At 38.8% G+C, this 19,755-nt stretch overlaps 1 protein-coding gene across 1 annotated transcript in view; it reads right to left on the reverse strand.

The window, feature by feature from the left end:
- LOC106875059 (uncharacterized) overlaps positions 1-19,079 on the reverse strand; it is a 193,756-nt gene extending 174,677 nt beyond the window's left edge. Inside the window, exon 1 of the mRNA XM_014923023.3 lies at positions 15,992-19,079. Coding sequence (XP_014778509.2) covers positions 15,992-17,731 — 1,740 coding nt within the window. The 5' untranslated portion in view covers positions 17,732-19,079. The remainder of the gene's footprint in view (positions 1-15,991) is intronic.
- Positions 19,080-19,755: the final 676 nt, after the last annotated feature.

The raw sequence follows: 19,755 nt of genomic DNA on the forward strand, positions 1-19,755 counted from the left end.
CTTAAGTAGACTGGTATCGTAATGTAGGTAGAGGATATTTAGTGAAAGAGTGAAAAAATCGATTAAATTGTATGCCATTTATTATAGAGCGACCTACAGAAATTTCAGATAACTTGTTACAGGAAAATAGCGGTAAACAAATCCACATTATCATCAGCAGAGAGTTTGAATAAATAAATAGTTAGTCAGATAATCATTTTGTCGGTATTCATAATCTTCTTCGCTACATTTCTTCTCTTTCTGTACATATCGAAAACACTTAATCTTGTCAAATAAGACTATGCTTCACTGAGGAGGCGTAGTACTCTCGAAATTTGCCCGTTCATCATATCCAGTAAGTTTGATTAATTAGTTAGACAAGCAGGCATTTTGTTGGTGATAATAATTAAATACACAGCATTCATTCTCGTTCCCTATAGATTGAAAACTCTTACCCTTGTCAAATAGAAATATTCATCACTGAGGAGGCGTGATAATGCCGAAACAAATATGTTGCGAAAAAATATTTTTGCTAATAGTAAGCTTGAATAAGTAAGTAGTGAAATATACAATCAACTATTTTGTTTTATAATCATAATCATCTTTATTTGCTGCACTAACCCACTTTCCATACCTGTTATTTACTCATAGTCATGTCACGTCAGAATATTCTTCATTGAGGAGGTGTAACGATGCCTAAAATTGCAAACACATATCATCATCGAAAGTAATTTTGAATACGCAAGTAGATATAGAGATGGTCAGATAGAGAGACGGTCAGCCATGTTCTTAAGTGTCAGAAAAATCAATGTAAAGATGCCGAAACATGTCTGTCATTTTCACTTGTTCACTTCACAGGTCAAATACAATTCAATCTCACATGGCCTATGCTACCTGAATATTTCATTGGACAGATCTTATTCATGTTATGTACCTTGGTGCTTGTTAAATAGAATCTACGTGGCTTCGTGGTTAGGCTGTTCAGCTCCCGATCGTATAGTCGCGAGTTCGATTCCTGGCGGCAATTTGTGTACTTGAGGAAGCCACTTTCTTTCACGTTTTTCCATTTTACGCAGCTACGAAAATGAGTTGTACCCGTAATAAATAGGCCGGCGGTGCCATATTCTGTAAAACTGAATCACTTTGAGAGTTACGTTAAGGTTACGCGTGTCTGTGGAGTGTTCAGCCACTAGCATGTTAATGTCACGAGCAGGCTGTTCCGTTGATCAAATGTCATTTTTGTTTTTTTTGTTTTTTTTTTGCCTTGTTCACATATCACCCATAGTTACTGCCATTATACTCTCCGCTCTAACTTCAAGCATTCACTGACGGCTTCCAGCATATAACTTATGTTAGCTTCATTAAATAAAAGGCATCGATATGGGAAGATGTCGTCTAGATCATATTCATTGTAGTCAACACTGTCGTAGTCATCATCATCATCATCATCCTCATCATCATCATCACCATCACCCTCAATGCCACCACCACCACCACCACCACCACCACTACCACTATCATCAACATTATCTTCATTATCACCATCGTTGTTGTCATCGACGTCGTCATCTTCCGCGTTACCGTCATCATATATATATATATATATATATATATATATATATATATATATATATATATATATATATATATATATATATATATATAGGACGGGATGCTTCAAGTTTCCTTCTGACAAATTCTTTCACAAGGCTTTGATCAACGGTAGAACCCGGAACTATGTGGGTGCGAAGCAAGTTTCTTATCACATAGCGACCTGAACAATATTTGTACAGAAGCACTCACACGGCACACGCGTCAGAAGACATACAGCACCAATGTCACACACACACACACACACACACACACACACACACACACACACACACACACAACTGGAACTCTGACAAATACAGAGAGCGAAGAAGCGCATTGAAATACCCAATAAAACACATTCCTACTCAACCAGAGACACATTTACACAGCGAAACACACACGCACACACGTGCACACAGATGAGAAAACATTCAGAAATACACGAGGATATACACATCACAATCATATACAAACTTGCACATGGCTATACACAAAAGCGATCAAACACAATTTACTGAACCAAACACATCATGCAGAAAGACGTGCAACTACATACAAATGTATATATGTATATATATATATATATATATATAAATATATATATATATATATATATATATATATATATATATTTATATATATATATATATATATATATATATATGTATATATATATGTATATATATATATATATATATATATATATATATATATATATATATATATATATATATATATATATGTATATATATATATATATATATATATATATATATATATATATATATATATATATATATATATATACACACACACACACACACACACACATATATATATATATATATATATATATATATATACACACACATATATATATATATATATATATATATATATATATATATATCTGCAAATGGATTTCAATCTATATACATATGTGTGTATATAGATATATACATACATACCAACGACTGTGAATGTAGATACATATATATATATATAATTATATATATATATATGTACATATGTACATATACATACACACACACACACACATATATATATATATATATATATATATATATATATATATATATATATATATATATATATATATATACACGCACACGTACACATATATATATATCCGTATATATGAATATAGATGAAAATATATTTATATATTTATATATATATATATGGATTAATATGTATTTACATCTATATATGTGTGTGTGTGTTTATGTATATATATGAGTGCGTATGTATGCATGTATGTGTGCGTATGTATGCATACATATATGTATGTATGTATACATATATATTCAATGGTTGCCATTGATGTAAAATATCTTCCGTTGAGACATAAACAAGAATAAGAAGGAATTGTTAAATATTCTGTTGAAGTTTGTGACAGAAACGTATTAAGAATTCAAGACTTCTTTGGTGAAATGCAGAGAGCTAATAAATAATAATAGAGGTGTTTTAGAGTTAACGATACGTACGCTTCACCTTTTAAAATACCAACTTAACGGTCCGAAAAGGACATTTTGAATTTGAAATCGGTTGTTTCGTTCGGACAGTATAATTGGAAATGTGCAATAAATATCTGTTAAAATCATATTTTATCTTTTGCCGTTCATCTTTGTGCTGTTTACTGGTCTCAGGTAGTGGGTGGCAGTCATGCTGGAGCACCACGTTCCAGGCTTTTAGCAGAACACATCGACAGTTTTTTTTTGTTTGTTCGTTGGTTTTTATTTTTTTCGTTTTAAGTCTGGTACTTAACATGTAAGTTTCTGTTGCCAAAGCATTAAGTTATGGGGACGTAAACAAACCAACGCCGGTTGTCAAGTGATGGGCGAGGGACAGAGAAAAAAAAACACACACACATATAATTATGCACGTGTTACCAAAGTTTGATAAAAGTCTTTCTAAGATTTTCCATATGTATATCCCTGCATTCTTTCCTCTTAAGTTCTAAGGAGTGGAGTTTTAGCTTTTCCAGCATTTCGCAGTAGCTGACATGTTGTATTGAGACATTCCTTTCTTCTTGTGCAGGTCAGCTGTAATGCATGAAGTTCCACCGCTATGCTGATATTTCATTTAATTGACCCCGAAGAGAGGAAAGGCAAACTTGACCTCGGCAGGATTCGAATTCTGCATGTGAAGAACCGGAATAAATGCCGCTCAGTCTTTTGTTCAACCTCTACCGATTTTTCCATTGCTTTCCTTGCATTTCACTGAACTTCCGTCTCAAGTGGGGGAAAGACCGCTTTCCCGTAAGATTCTCAGTTTATGTTCGATCGAATATTTCACAAAAGTTTAGTTTCTGAAAACTTCCTTACACCAAGTTCTGAGAAACTGGTTGAGAGTCCGTTGATAAAAGAACAGAGATAAGGTCGTCGCTGCAAGCGTGTCGACTTATACGTGGCCGAATGCTTTCTTCTGTTGCCAAGTGCAAGAAACTTTATTGTTGCCAAGTTCTTCGGAGCAAGAGATCATTGGTAAGAGAAGAGAGATGAGAACTTTGCCAAAAGGTGGACTAATGTTTTATTCATGTCAAAGATAAGGCAAATTTTACGAATTTTACAATAAAGATATCGTTTTTGATGTTTCATCTATGAAAGCAACATGTCGCCAGTATGTCTAGCCCTGCAGCAACTGTATTAAAAGTTAACATCACCATTAATTTCGTCATCATCTTCCTTGTCATTTTTGTAGGCGTCGTCACCGTCGTCGTCATCATCCTCGTCATCATCGTCGTCGTCGCCGTCATCGACTTCATCGCCGTCAAGACAAAGAGACAGAGACGGTAGATCAGAAAAGAGATCCGATATTCTCGGCAGACGATGCTCTAGTGTATTAGTGTCCATTAGTATTAGTGTCAGTATTTTGTCCAACGCTCTAACGATTTTTTCCATATGATCTTCGGAGGTCTGTATGACACTCGGGAGTCCATATGACATTTGGAGGGTCAATTGTAAGATTCTATTGTTAAAGTCTATGAGCAATATTTTAGTTATAATTCTACAATACTCAAACATTTAACATTTTTTTAAATACAATTCCTACTAATATTTAATTAAATATAATAATAGTTTTCTTTTTTTTAATTATTGAATGGGTATGGGAGCCCAGTAGTTTAAATAGGAATAAAAAGGATCCATAAGCAAAAACTGGTTGAGAAGCACTGCTCTAGTGCATGATGGACGGCGCCACCACCACAATGTTACATGCAGTGATTCAACCCAACAAAACAACAGTAATATGGGAATGTACCAACTTTTTTATCAACCATCCAAGAGCGGAGATTGAGATTTGCTGGCCATTGCTGGAGAAGTAAAGAAGAACTTGTCAGTAATGTGTTCTGTGGACACCAATTCGTGGTACCACAGCGGATGGAAGGCTATGGAAGACGTATATACAACAGCTTGCAGAAGATGTTGGATGCCACGTTGTGGAAGGTCAGGAGAGATGGAGAGAAGTAATCGGGCTGGCCCGAGCAAGCTGCCTGACCGGATAATGCTTCGATTAAAAAAAAAAAAACATCCAATACAAATAACATAGCCCAACTACGTAGCTCATATGCTTTATCTCCATTTCTCTGTCCTCCCCTTTCTTCACCTCTCGCTTTTTAAGTGATATTCGATAATACAGTATTCGATTGAGTGATACAAGAAGAAATCAATGATGAAAGTCGTGCAGAAAGTGGAATCCAGGAGGTCAGCTTTCTGTAGAAAGTCGTACTGATGATCTCATCCTTGCATAGAAACAGACGTTGATAAACACGATGTCGATCATTGGTGATTCACAGCAACAAGGCAGTAAAATAGCCTGAAGTCACCTTATAATATGCATAGCTTGGCAATATGTGCCGAGCCATCGCTAATTGTTTCAGGTGCCTACGCAGTCACGAGTACGCATAGACATACACTCGCCCCACACAGCTTGAGACAGCGGTACACCTAAGACTGGATATATATATATATATATATATATATATATATATATACATAAGGTATGTACATACATGTACACATATATGCATATACTCATATATTATATGTATATCTATATATATATATATATATAGTGATGGTTTGTTGCCAACTTAATGTGGCAGTCCCGGGAAAGGGAAGAATGCTACTGCTATTTAACCCCAAGAAACACCGTTCGTTTCGAGCTGGCTCTCTCTCTCTCTCTCTCTCTCTCTCTCTCTCTCTCGCTATATATATATATATATATATATATATATATATATATATATATATATATATATCTTTCTTTCTATCTGATGTTGGCGATTTCTTTTCCTTCTTTGGACTTTTGCCCTTATCCTTTACGACAAAGAGCAAAGCTAGAAATGTCAAACTCTCTCTCCCTAATACCTTCCTTGTCGTTCGTTAATTTTATTCGTTTATTTGAATTGACTATCTATAGAATAGTAATAATAATAATAATAATAATGATAATAATAATAATAATGATAATCCAAGGATGGAATTTATAAATACTGTAATGCATCGTTACGCGCGTTTTTATACATGCACACACACACACACACACACACACACACACACACACACACAGAGCCGAGAGGAGAAAGAGAAAGGGAGAAAGGACTGTGAGTTGGAGAGAGAGAGGGGGGGAGCCACTGAGCAAATATCTACTGTATTGTTTAATGAATTGATGGAAATGCTGTAGAAATGTTCAATGGTACTTTGGTACTTTAACTTAAACCCCCGGTTAGGATCTATGCATGGATGGGCTGCAGGCAGCAAATTGTATTGATAGAACGATAGATAGACAAATAGATAGAGAGAGAGAGAGAGAGAAATAGAAAGAGAAAGAGAGAGAGAGGGAAAGAGAGAGACAGATAGATAGAGACAGAGAAAGAGAGAGAGAGAGTGAGAGAGAGAGAGAGTGGGAGAGAGCGTTTGCATATAGAGAGAAAGAACAACAGGCATAAAACGGAAAAGATGGTAACCTATACAGAGTGAGATAAAGAGAAAGGAGAAGCGAGAGGTGCGAGAGAGAGAGGGGGAGAGGGGGGAGACAGAGAGAGAGAGAGTAATATGCAGGGAGTGAGTGAAGGACAGGCAGGATTACGGTGTGATTGGGATGGAGAGAAGTAGGCAGAGATAGCGAGAGATAGAATGAGGTAAAGGGAGAGGTGGAGAAAGATAGAAACAGGAATAAAGACAGATAGAGAGGTTAAAAGGAATCATAGAGACAAGGATTTGGGGCTAGAAGTGAGAAATAGTGAGAGAGAGAGAGGGGGGGGGGGGAAAGAGAGAGAAAAACATGGAGAGAAAGAGAGAGAGATAGTATGAGGGTGAGAGTGTCTATGAAAGGAGAGAGAAAGACAGAGAGAAGAATAAATGAATGAGAATGAAGGCCTCACGGTTATTCTATTATTCTTGTATTCGTTTTAGCCGTTCAGTTGCGGTCATGCTGGATCATGACCGTAGGATATGCATGTATGTTTATGTTTGTGTGTATGTGTGTTAGAAGTTGTGTGTTAGAAGTTGTGTGTCTGCGGCTTTTGTGTGTGTGTGTGTGTGTGTGTGTGTGTGTGTGTGTGTGTGTGCTTGTATGTATCTGTATAAGTGCGTCTGGGAATTTGTATTCGTGTGTTCACAGGTGTGTATGTACGTATTATGTGCGTTTGCGTGAGTGTCTGTTAAAATTTGTGTGTATGTGCGTTCGTTAGTGTTTGTGTGATTGTGTGTACATGCTTGTTGGTGTGTGTGTGTATGTATGTGTGTTTGTGTGTGTATGTGAATGTGCGTGTGTATGTGTGTGTTTGTCTGCATTTTCGTGTGTATATGTGCTTTATATTTGTGTGTGTATGTGTATGTGTGTGTGTGTGTGTGTGTGTGTGTGTGTGTGTGTGCCAGCGTGCACGTGAGTGCGTGTGTTGTTTAGCCGTCACTCGCAAACGACTGTAAGCTGGTGACTGGTCTACGCTTTCGCTAAGCGTTTTAAGTGCCCGAGCGTTCGCTGTCAGACATAAACCCTTCCCCATAATGCCCCTCCCCCTCCACCACACCCGCCACCCATCCCGCACCCGCAACCAGTCAACCCCAACTCCGTTCGGCCTATCGAGCCTTGACCCCAGTTAGAAAAAAGACAGAGTTACACCAACACGAGCAGGCGGTTGGTAACACATTTTCAGTTCAGCAGCCTGAAGCAATGTGAAGTAAAGCGACTTGCTCAAGGAGACAGCGCACCGCTCAAACCACGAGAAGAAAACATATGACCTTACCCCAACGATCTAGTCACTAACTCACGGCATTTTACACACACACACATACACATGCATACAATCACACACACACACACACATACACATGCATACAATCACACACACACACACACATACAAACGATCGCATATACATATTCATATAGGGCAACAGACATGTGTGTGTGTGTGTGTGTATGTGTGTTTGTGTGTGTGTGTGACTGTGCGGGTGGGTGTATGTGTGCATGAGTGTGTGTGTGAGTGTGAGAGTGCCTGGGTGCGTGTCTGTGTGTGTGAGTGTGTTTGTGTGTGTGTGTGATTTGTGTGTGTGTGTTTGTGTGTTTGTGCGTGTGTATGTGTATGTGTGTGTGTTTGTGTGTGTGTGGTGTGAAGGAAACAATGGAAAACTGTTAGGTACATAGAGACAGAGAGATAGTAAGACAGAGAGATAGTAAGACAGACAGACAGTAGCACCGATATATATATATATATATATATATATATATATATATATATATAGAGAGAGAGAGAGAGAGAGAGAGAGAGAGAGAGAGAGAAAGAGAGAGAGAGAGAGAGACAAACAGAGAGGTGGGGAGAGGTGGAGAGAAAGAGAGGAGAGAGAGAGGGGGCAGAGTGAGAGACAGAAACCATGAACTAGATAGATAGAAACAGAGAGAGAGAGAAGGTGTGTGATTGAAAGACTGCGTGAGAGTGAGAGAGAAAGAGAGAGTGTGTGTGATTAAAGACAGTGAGACCGAGAGAGTGAGAGATTGATGTATTGTAAAGCAGTTTAGGTCGTCCTGTTTGTGCTGCTAGAATTTGAGGAATCTATCATTAAATATTGAAACTGGAGGTAAAGAAGAATCGATAGGAGACGGTAACCCGTGCGTGTGTGTATGTACGTGGATGTGTGTATCTGTGTGTGTATGTACGTATGTGTGTGTGCACGCGACGTGCGTATATATATGCGTCCGTATATATATACATACATATCTGCATGTGAGTGCGTTTACATAAATAAATATTTATACTTATATATATATGTATATATATATATATATATATATATATATATATATATATATACATATATATATATGCATATATATATATGCATATATATATATATATATATATATATATATATATACGAATACATATGCAGAAACACGCACACACAACGAATATATATGTGCATACACACACACACACACACACACATATGTCTGTATTTGTATGTGTACGTGCGTATGATTGTGTGTGACTGTTTGTGTATATATGTGTGTGTGTGTGTGAGCTCGTGTCTGTGTGAAAGGATTTGATCAATACATCGCTCTCTAGGTCAAAGTTGCTGATAGATACACACACACACACACACACACACACACACACTCACACACACACACATTCATTCACTTATGCATACATATCTTTTTCTAGTCTAAAATACAAATCCTTGGACATGAAGCTTTCATGAATAAAAAAAAAATAACCATCAGCAAAGGGCGAAAGTTCAAATGAGTGAAAATAAAAAAAAAATTGATTGGAAAATGTTTTCAAAAGCAGACAGGCTGGCTGAGTGGTTAAGAAGCTTGCTTCACAACCACACGGTTCTGAGGTCAGTCCCACTGCGTGGCACCTTGCACTGTAGCCGCGGGGCGACCAAAGACGTGTGAGTGGATTTAGTGGACAGAAACTGGAAGAGGCTCGTCATAAATATGTGTGTGTGTGTCTTTGTGTCTGTGTTTGTACCCCTCCACCGTTGGCAACTGGTGTTATCACCATAACATAGCAGTTCTGCAAAGGGGTTCGATAGAATAAGCCCCAGGTCTTTTTTTTTAAGTAAGTACTGGCATCGATTCATTAGACCAAAAGGAAACTTCTTCAAGGCAGCGCCCCAGCATGACCGCAGTCTAATGACCGAAACAAACAAAAGACAAAATATAAAAGATATAGTAGAGAGATGAAAGCTCATTTTGCAGCCACGTGGTTACGGGTTCGATCCTAGAGCGCGCCACTGTGGGCAAGTATCTTTCACTATAGCTTTGAGTAGACGGAAAATGTGTTGAAGTCCGTCGTGTATATTTGTGTGCGTATGTATGTATGCATGTATGTGTGTGCCTGTGTTTGTCATCATTTATAATCAATGTTGGTTTGTTTATATCTCCGAAACTAGCGATTCGGCAAAATGACCGATACTCTTTACTCTTTGCTTGTTTCAGTTTTTTTACTGTGGCCATGCTGGAGCACCGCCTTTAGTCGAGCAAATCGACCCCAGGACTTATTCTTTGGAAGCCTAGTACTTATTCTGTCGTTCTCTTTTGCCGAACCGCTAAGTTACGGGGACATAAACACACCAGCATCGGTTGTCAAGCGATGTTGGGGGGGGGACAAACACAGACACACAAACACACACATCTATATATATATACATATATACGACGGGCTTCTTTCAGTTTCCCTCTACCAAATCCACTCACAAGACTTTGGTCGGGCCGAGGCTATATTAGAAGACACTTGCCCAAGGTGCCACGCAGTGGGACTGAGCCCGGGACCATGTGGTTGGTAAGCAAGTTACTTACCACACAGCCACTCCTACGCCTATAGATTATTTTCATGCTTTAAATATACTGAGTTCGATTTTTGTTCCATCAAATCTTCAAAGAAATGCTCCAGCAAGGCCGCAGTCCAATTTCTATTCTTTTTTTCATTTGTTACTTGTTTCAGTCATAAGACTGCGCCCATGCTGGGGCAACGCGTTGAAAATTTTTTATTCCAAAACAATCTACCCTAGTACGTCTTTCAGGCATGGTACATATTCTACCGGTATCTTTTGCCGAACCTCTAAGTTACGGGGACGTAAACAAACCAACACCAGTTGTCAAGTGGTGGTGGAGACAAACACAGACACAAAGAAACACACACACATATACACATGAATATATATATATATATATATATATATGCATGTGCGCGAACACACACACACACACACACACACACACACACACACACACACACACACACACACACACACACACACGTTTATATATGTGTGTGTGTACACGACAGGCTTCTTTCAGTTTCCGTCTACCATATCCACTCAGAAGTCTATGGTCGGCTCGTGTCTGTAGCACAAGACACTTGCTGAAGGTGCCACGCAGTGGGACAGAACGCGGAATCACGTGGTTGCAGAGCAAACATCTTACCATCCAGCAACGCGTGGGCCAGTTACTGAAACAGGTTAAAATATAAAAGCTAACTCTGGTTAAATGTAATATCATAAGATGAATCCGAACATGGGAGCGGAGTTGGTTTTTCGTATGGTGGGGGCGTAAAACGCCGTAAACCGATTTATTCTAAACGTCCTATTCGAAGTAAACTAATCGATACCGTTGACTGGTATTGCTACTGTTCTTCTCTTGTTTACTCCCTATCTCAGTAAACATTTAAGAGCAAACCCTTGACCCCGGGAGTATTCCACACGTGACCACCACATTGTTTTTGTTTGTTTTATTATTATTATTTTTTTGTTTTTGGTTTTTTTTTCTTTTTCCTAGTTCTTAGTTCAAGAAACAGAGAAACATACTTTCCAGGGTTTTCCTAATCTAAGACATCACGATTCGGACGAAGGATACGAGGCTGCTATTTTTAGCATGTCAAGTGACCAGGTACAGGTTCCTGGTCGTCTTGGTGGTATTTGTTAGTCTAATATTGTTATCAATGATATCGATGCAGGATATACAAATAATTGCCATCAGGTTAATAAGCAACATTTGGTAATTATATATAGGTGTGTTTGCATAAATATTTGTATGTATGTATATATGTATGTATGTATGTATATATATATACACACGCGCAGACACACACATATACACATAGTACAACTTGTAGTTGCACTGCAATAAGAGTTGTTTAAACTACTCAGCGGTCGTCCTATCTATATGTCTATATAATACAAATATACGTATGAACGTATACATCTATATACACATGCGTATATAATCATATAAGTATATAAATATGAGCACACGCGTGTGTAATAGTAGTGGTAGTAGTTGCTGCTGTTGTTGTCAATGTTGTAGTAAATCCTTCGACTATCGCGGGGTGTTACATTCGAAAACACCCCGCGATAGATGAAAATTCGCGATGTAGAATAGAAACAGCACTGTACATATATATATATATATATATATATATATATATATATATATATATATTATATATGATCTCTATATATTTATTTTATCATAAATGCAAAACAGCACCATGGACGAATAAGGTTACGGTTTCGAATCGTGTTAGGATTCTTCTAAGACAGCCATGAATGTCACAACATCCTTATTTTTATTTCGCCTTTAATCTGTCGCAGGCAATCAGCATCCGGGATACCTGTGAATGTTGTGGTGGTCGTCGTGGTAAAGGTCGTTATATTGGTTTACTTACAAACCTAATGCCCTTAGCAACAGGACTTGCAACCCAAGCTACTTCGGTATAGGCATATAAACTAACCTTGCGTTTGTTCTTATTGTTATCGTTGATATTGTCGCTTTTAGTGTTTAACCCTTGGCTACCTCTGGTCAAACAAACCTATTTGGGATCAAACACATTCCAGCAATGACCATCACGTCTTTTATATATTTGTTGTTGTTATTACTCAGAAATAGTTTGCTCGTGATTTTATTATCGTATTTGTCCTTCATTAAGAATACAGAGATCGTTATATAAGGAAGATTTGATTGCTATTTCTAACAGTAGTTCTAATAATCCATTATGTTCCTTATGAACTTCTATTAGTGACCGGTCAATAACGGGTAGTTTTGATTCAAGATCGAAGCTTTCTCGGAAAGCAATCATTGTTTTTTTTACCAGGTCCCGTGGTAATGACACATCGATCTGCTAGAGTCACAAATATATACAAACACAAACACAAACACAAACCACGTACATCATGGACCGGATTCAAAGATACGGTTTCGAGATTTCACGGAGAATATCACGACGTTCATTGCCCGTTCTGACGATTTGGAAAACAACGAACACACATAAATAGGAGCGGACGTGGTTGTGTGGCGAGAGGTTTGCTTCTCAACCACATGGTTCCGGGTTCAGTCCTACTGCGTGACACCTCGGCTAAATGTCTCGTAATATAGCCTCTCGCCGACACTTGTGAGTAGATTTGGGCAGACGGTAACCGAAAAAAGTTCATGCATTTGTGTGTGCGTGTGCGTGTGCGTGTGCGTGTGTGTGTGTGTGTGTGTGTTATGTGTTTGTGCCTTTGCACGCGCGCGTGTCTGTTTGTCCCCACAACCGCTTGACAAATACTGTTGATTTGTTTACGTCTATGTAACTTAGCGGTTCGGCAAAATAAAAAGCCGATAGAATAAACACCATGCTTACAAAAACATTACTGGTGTCGATTCTTTCGACCAAAACCAACTCAAGGCGGTGCCCCAGCATGGCCACAATCAAGAAAAAGAAGCAAGTAAAAGATAAACAATTAATGATTCTCACTATGCACCGTTGATTCCATTGCCTATATTATAAACTTAGTGAATATAAATAGGCATAAGTTCAACGTTCTGAGTTCAAATTCCGCCGAGTCGACTTTGCCTTTTATCCTTTCGGGTCGATAAATTAAGTACCAGTTGCATACTGGGGGTTGATCTAATCGACTGGCCCCTTTCCCCCAAAATTTCGAGTTTTGTACCAAGAGTAGAAAAGAATAGATATAAGTTTATACGACATCTGGTGTTTATGAAGTGCTAAGGGTTTCACAACAGCAAGACATAAGGAGGCTGACGTTCGTGTGTGTGTCTCAACGGGATTCAGGGCCAACGAGAGGTATCGAACGTTTGCTGGTTCGATCGCTAAGCGCGTTAGTATATGCCTCGAGAACGAGGATCGAAACCGGCTTGCGTTGTCGTCTGTTAATCTATCTATCTACCTTCTTACCTATCTGTCTATGTCTGTCAGTCTGTCTGTATGCATGTATGTCTAACTACCTATCTATTTATATACTTACATTCAAATATATATATATATATATATGTGTGTGTGTGTGTGTGTGTGTGTGTGTCTGTGTGTGTGTGAGAGTGCATGTATGTATATCTATAAATAAACATTGTGTGTATATATACATAGGCGTGTCTGTGTGTGCGCTCGTGTATATACGTTTGTCCGTGTGGACTTAAATACTTTTTTTTTACACAGATGGGCGCGCGCGCACACATACGCACATACACACACAGACACACAGACACACAGACACACACACAAACAGAGAGGGGGTAAAATATTGGGAGAAAAACAATGAGAAATACGCAAAAAAACACTGTCACACGCGCTCGGAAAGAAAACGACAGATTCAAAACACGCACACCGAAAGAAAGAAAGAAAGAAAGAAAGAAAGAAAGAAAGAAAGAAACAAACAAACAAACGAACGAAGTAAAGAAGAGGGGGTGACAGAGAGTGACAGAAAGAAACAGCGTAAAGCTGGCAGAAACACGGAGTCACGTGAACGCGCTTCCAAACGCAAACAGAGACAGACAGATAAATATAAGGAGAGGCAGAAGCATACAGGGAGGGGTGGGGAGGGCAGAGTGACAGAAAGGAACATAGAGCTTAAGAATGAGAGAGAGCGAGTAAGAGAGAAAGAGGGTGGGGGAGAGGAATAGAAGCATGCATTCGCGTCCTTCGTTATTGCTTTAAGTACAAACATTTCTAGTCTAGACCCCGTTTATGGTCACTCTACAGCCAACACTGTTCTCTGCCCTTCCTTCTTTCTTCCTTTCTTTCTTCCTTTCTTTCTTTCTTTCTTTCTTTCTTTCTTTCTTCGTATGTGTTTGTGTGTCGGTGTGTCTTTGCATAAATATATACACATCGTACATTCGTATATACGTATAATTTGTATATATATATATAAGCGTATATCTACTTATGCACACACAAAAAAAACACGCACAAAAGCATAGACAGACACGCGCACAAACACACACACACACACACACAGAGAGAGAGAGAAAAGCTCCACACACACGCACACAGGCACGCAGATACCTACCACCCACCCCTCCCACACATACATACATACATACATACATACATACATACATACATACTCTCATTTTCGAGTCTCTGAAATAATAGACATACATACATACATAGTAGGCGGGCGCACTGGCACAAACTTCTATACGCCCACATACACGCACACACACACACATACACACACACACACATACGCACACACACACACACACACATACACACGCATATGTAAGATGTTATTTATGTAAACAAGTGCAATAAAAAATATTTTAACCTGCAATCATTACTGTGTATTTCCAACACATCTGTACATGCATTCATGTTCAACATTATATGTATAAATATAGTACAAATATGTATATATATGTGTGTGTGTGTGTGTGTGTGTGTGTGTGTGTGTGTGTGTACTGGTGTATATGTGTGTGTTTCTGTGTGTGTAAAACCAACCGTACGTTCTAAATTAGCAGGCATGTCCGTAAAGAATTTGTATGTATGAGCGTATGTATGTATGTATGTATGTATGTATGTATGTATGTATGGATGGATGGATGGCGGGATGGACGGATGGACGGATGGACGGATGGATGCATGGATGGATGGACAGGGAGATTTCCACAAAATGTTATGCATCACATGTTTCTGAAATAGAAAATACTACAACTGGAATACAATAGGACCGAACATTAGAATCGACTGTAATCTATAGCCACACACACGCGCGCGCGCGCGCGCGCATACGTACACACACACACACATACACACACACATACACAAGCATACGAACATACGTACACACAGACACGCGGGCGCACACACACACACACACAGAGGCACACAGTCACACGCACCACCACCGCTGCCGCCGCCACCACAACACCGCACATCTACACACATAGACTTCTACAGAAAAGGACAGAGAGAGAGAGACAAATGGAGATAAAATTCATAAAATATACATACATAAAAAGTACAACACATGCATATACAGATATATATATATATATATACAAAATAATAATAATAATAATAATAATAATAATAATAATAATAATAATGATAATAATAATAATAATAATAATAATAATAATAATAATAATAATAATTAATGTACACTCACCGCTTCGCTACTTTTGGGCCCAAGGTCTTTCCACATTCTATTTTCAACCAATAAATTGTAATCTGACAGATGGACGCATGTTTCGCCTAAAAATTCCGGGACAAGGTTTTTTTGTCTGTTTACTAATTTTATTTTAAGATGCATTTTAGCCAAATCCTTAGTTTCAATGTTTGAAAAAATGTATTCTTTATTAAAAACCGGGTTCTTGGAATGCTTAAACACGTCAGTAACCTTTTTTTGTTGTTTGCCTGGCCTAAGGCTTATTTTAGCGAACGCGTTAATTTGGTTGTCGCTTTTGTTTCCTCCGAGGTTTTCGGCACGAATTAAAAGTACTTTAAACTGTCTCTGTTCTGGCAGGTGCTGGAAAGAGAACTTTAATTCCCCGAACTCTGCGACAAGGTGCGCTTGAAGTTGAGAAATTGACCGCTTTCCTGTAAGAGAGCTATCAGATTTCAGTTCGAACCGGGTTCCAGAAGATGAACCTGGGGAAGAAGGAGATGACGGTGTTAATGTGTTGAAAGTTTTGTGTTCCATCAAGGGCGAAGTACATTTGTGGTATTTCCTTCGAGGGGTCGGAGAAGGTCCGGCAGATTTATATCCTGGTACTTGTCCAGCTAAATCCGATAAGTATTTAGCACTATCCACGTTCAGATCAGACAAGGAAGATCGACGTCTATGATAACTGTGACCACGTATTTTGTTTTTATGAGGACTCATGGCTCCGGGCGTGGCATCATCTCTGCCATTTTCTTGGAATTCCATACTTCCTCGTTCGTCTTTACTTACCACAGGAGACGATACTGAGATGACAGGACGTTTATCCATTCTTGTGTAGCCTGAAGTGGAATGTACGGACAAAGATGGTGAGTTTTTATCAAGAGGTAAAGATAGCTGCCCCGCACTGGCTTTAGAAGATCTGTTGTACCGTCCGTTGTATGGAACAGAACAGCTATTACTGCTACCGATCGCTGCACCGCCCCCGACACCAATTCCAGAACCAGCACCACTACCGCTGCTTACGCCACCTCCACTACTACCACCACCACCACCGCCACCGCCAACACTATTACAGCTGATATCGTAGCCGCCTCTGTTATAAGAATGTGATGCACCTCCGCCGAAAGCCGCGGCAGTTTCATCGACCCATCGACTACATCCATCTGTAGCGCGTAGTAAACCAGAAGACATAGTTGCCATCGTGTTAGTAACAAAAAGCGACTGCGGCGCATGTGGCACCAACACATCCACAGATCTTCTCGGTAGCGAATAGGTTGAATGGCTGGAAGCGGCGTAACTATGCTGTCCGGAACCGTCATCTCTTAATGTGTCGATACTTGTTAAAGAATGTCTGTCATTACGTCCACCGATTCGCGGCCTGTGTTCTTGGCGAGGACTTACAGGCGCTGACCGAATCATCATGGGGCTTTTTGGTAGGGTTAAGCAGGAATACGAACCACTAAGAGAAACAGCCGGACTGTTTCGATCGGAGAACGGAGCACTGCTTTCGCTGGTCTGACTCCGTACATCATCTTCTTGCGAAAACTTCTCTTCGCTCGATTGACGGGAGACATCTCCTGAGCAAGGAATAATAAACTGCGGTATTGAACTGGGTGTAACCAACGTACCCCCATATTTCGCCTGGCTGTCCTGTCCACTACAACCACCTGTTATCAGATTGGCAGCGACGGTAACTTTGCATTTACTCACAAACCAGTCACGTAGTTCTTTGACCGATTCCATTGCGCTCGCGTCACTTCAATAGCATTAAGCAGCCGTGCCTTCACATGTATACAGAGCGACAGCGAGAGACACCACTTCAAACATATGAGTAGTCCAGTTGCAGAAGCGTACCGACGCTCGAACGGTTTATTCTGTGTATGGATGTCTGCATATGTTCACATTGTATGTGCCTGTGTGTGTACGTTTATATATGTGCGTGCAGGTTTGTGTGTAGGTGTGGATGCGTATGTGACGTTTATCAATGTGTGTGCGCTTTTGCCTGTGTGTGTGTGCGTCGCTGCTAATGTGACTGCGACTGTCCTGCATGCGGTGTGTTTTGTATGCGTACGTTTCCGTATCTGTGTGTAAGCGTGTATACGTCTGTTTCTGCATGCACGTGCTTGCTTTAATATTGTGTGCAGGCTGTTTGCACGTATAAGTGTGTATACCTGGATATATGAGTTCCTGTGTTTGTGCGTACATGCATGTGTGCGTGCGTGCGTGCGCGCGCGCGTGTATATATGTGTATGTGTGTGAGCGTGTGAATAAGTGACTGGATGTAAATATATGATTAATGTGTTGTGTTGTGTTGTGTATATCGGTGCAAGGGAGTGTCTGTGTGTTTATACGTGTACATGTGTGCGTGTGCGTGAGTTAGAACACGGATAAGTACATCTACTTAAATGCGCGCACAAATACGCATATAATTATACGCAAATATATCTATATGTGTATCTATATGTGTGTTTGTATGTATATTTAGGTGACTATATGTATATATGTGTGTATCCGTACGTGCGTGTATAGGTCTGAAGATTTTTATGTTTCTACGTAATATACGTATACAAATATACATTCATGCATATACATACGCATGTTTGTATGTATGTATGTGCATATATATATGTATGTTTATATTTCAAAATAAACTAAGTACATCACTAAATACATGGCATAATCATCAAAAACATACATGTATATATATATATATATATATATATATATATATATATATATATATATATATATATATATATATGTATGTATGTATGTATGTATGTATGTGTGTATGTTTGTATGTATATATGTACACGTGTGTGTGAGTGCGTGTATGTGCGAAGTATATAAGCGTATATGACCACCAAAAGTCTTTAAAAGTAAGTTTCTTTAATTTTCATGCTGGACTGCTTATGTAAACTCAGTAGTATATATATATAAATATATATTATATATTGCAACCGGTGTATAATCCAAAAGCGTGTGTATAATCCGAGAATGTGTACAATCCAAGAAGCGGCAATATTTGAAACGCAAGAAATTTTCGTAAACTGTAAATTACACGTCTTATCAGATTCACTCTCACCTCCCCTCTCCCTTTCGCTCTCACTCACTCTCTCGTTCTTTTACTCTCTCTCTCTATCTCTCTGTCTCGATTTCTCATCCTCCCCTTCAATCTCCCTCTCTCTCTCTCTCTCTCTCTGTGTTTGTGTGTTTGTGTGTTTGTGTCAGCGTGTATATATTTATATGTGTGTGCGACATATATTTATGCCTTTGTATGAGTATATATATATATCCTGTGTTTGAATATATATATATATATATATATATATATATATATATATATATATATATATAATATGCAAATTATACTATATTATATTTTGTGTGCATATAAGTGGATAAGTGGGTATATAATTTCTATGTATATATGTATATATGTGTTTCAGGTGTATATTTTCTGTATGCGTGTGTTTGTTTGTAAGCGTGCAAAATTTATCTGGCTTGTTGCGTTTTTTTTATTTGTATGCATGTGTGTGTTAGTAAATATATGTGTTAGTGTGTGTGTGTGTGTGTGTGTGTGCGTGTGTGTGTGTGTGTGTGTGTGTGTATGTTTGCTTCATTTTGAGTGCGCATGCGTCTGCTTTCGGGTGTGTGTGTCATTTATGTTATGGTAGCGTAGGTAAACGTTGAGAATATGGTGACGTTATGTATGTGGGAACTGTGTGTGTGTGTGTGTGTGTGTGTGTTTGTATGTGTATGTGGGT

Source organism: Octopus bimaculoides, chromosome 15 (assembly GCF_046866305.1).
Source record: "Octopus bimaculoides isolate indiv1 chromosome 15, ASM4686630v1, whole genome shotgun sequence".
In the NCBI taxonomy this organism is placed as follows: domain Eukaryota; kingdom Metazoa; phylum Mollusca; class Cephalopoda; order Octopoda; family Octopodidae; genus Octopus; species Octopus bimaculoides.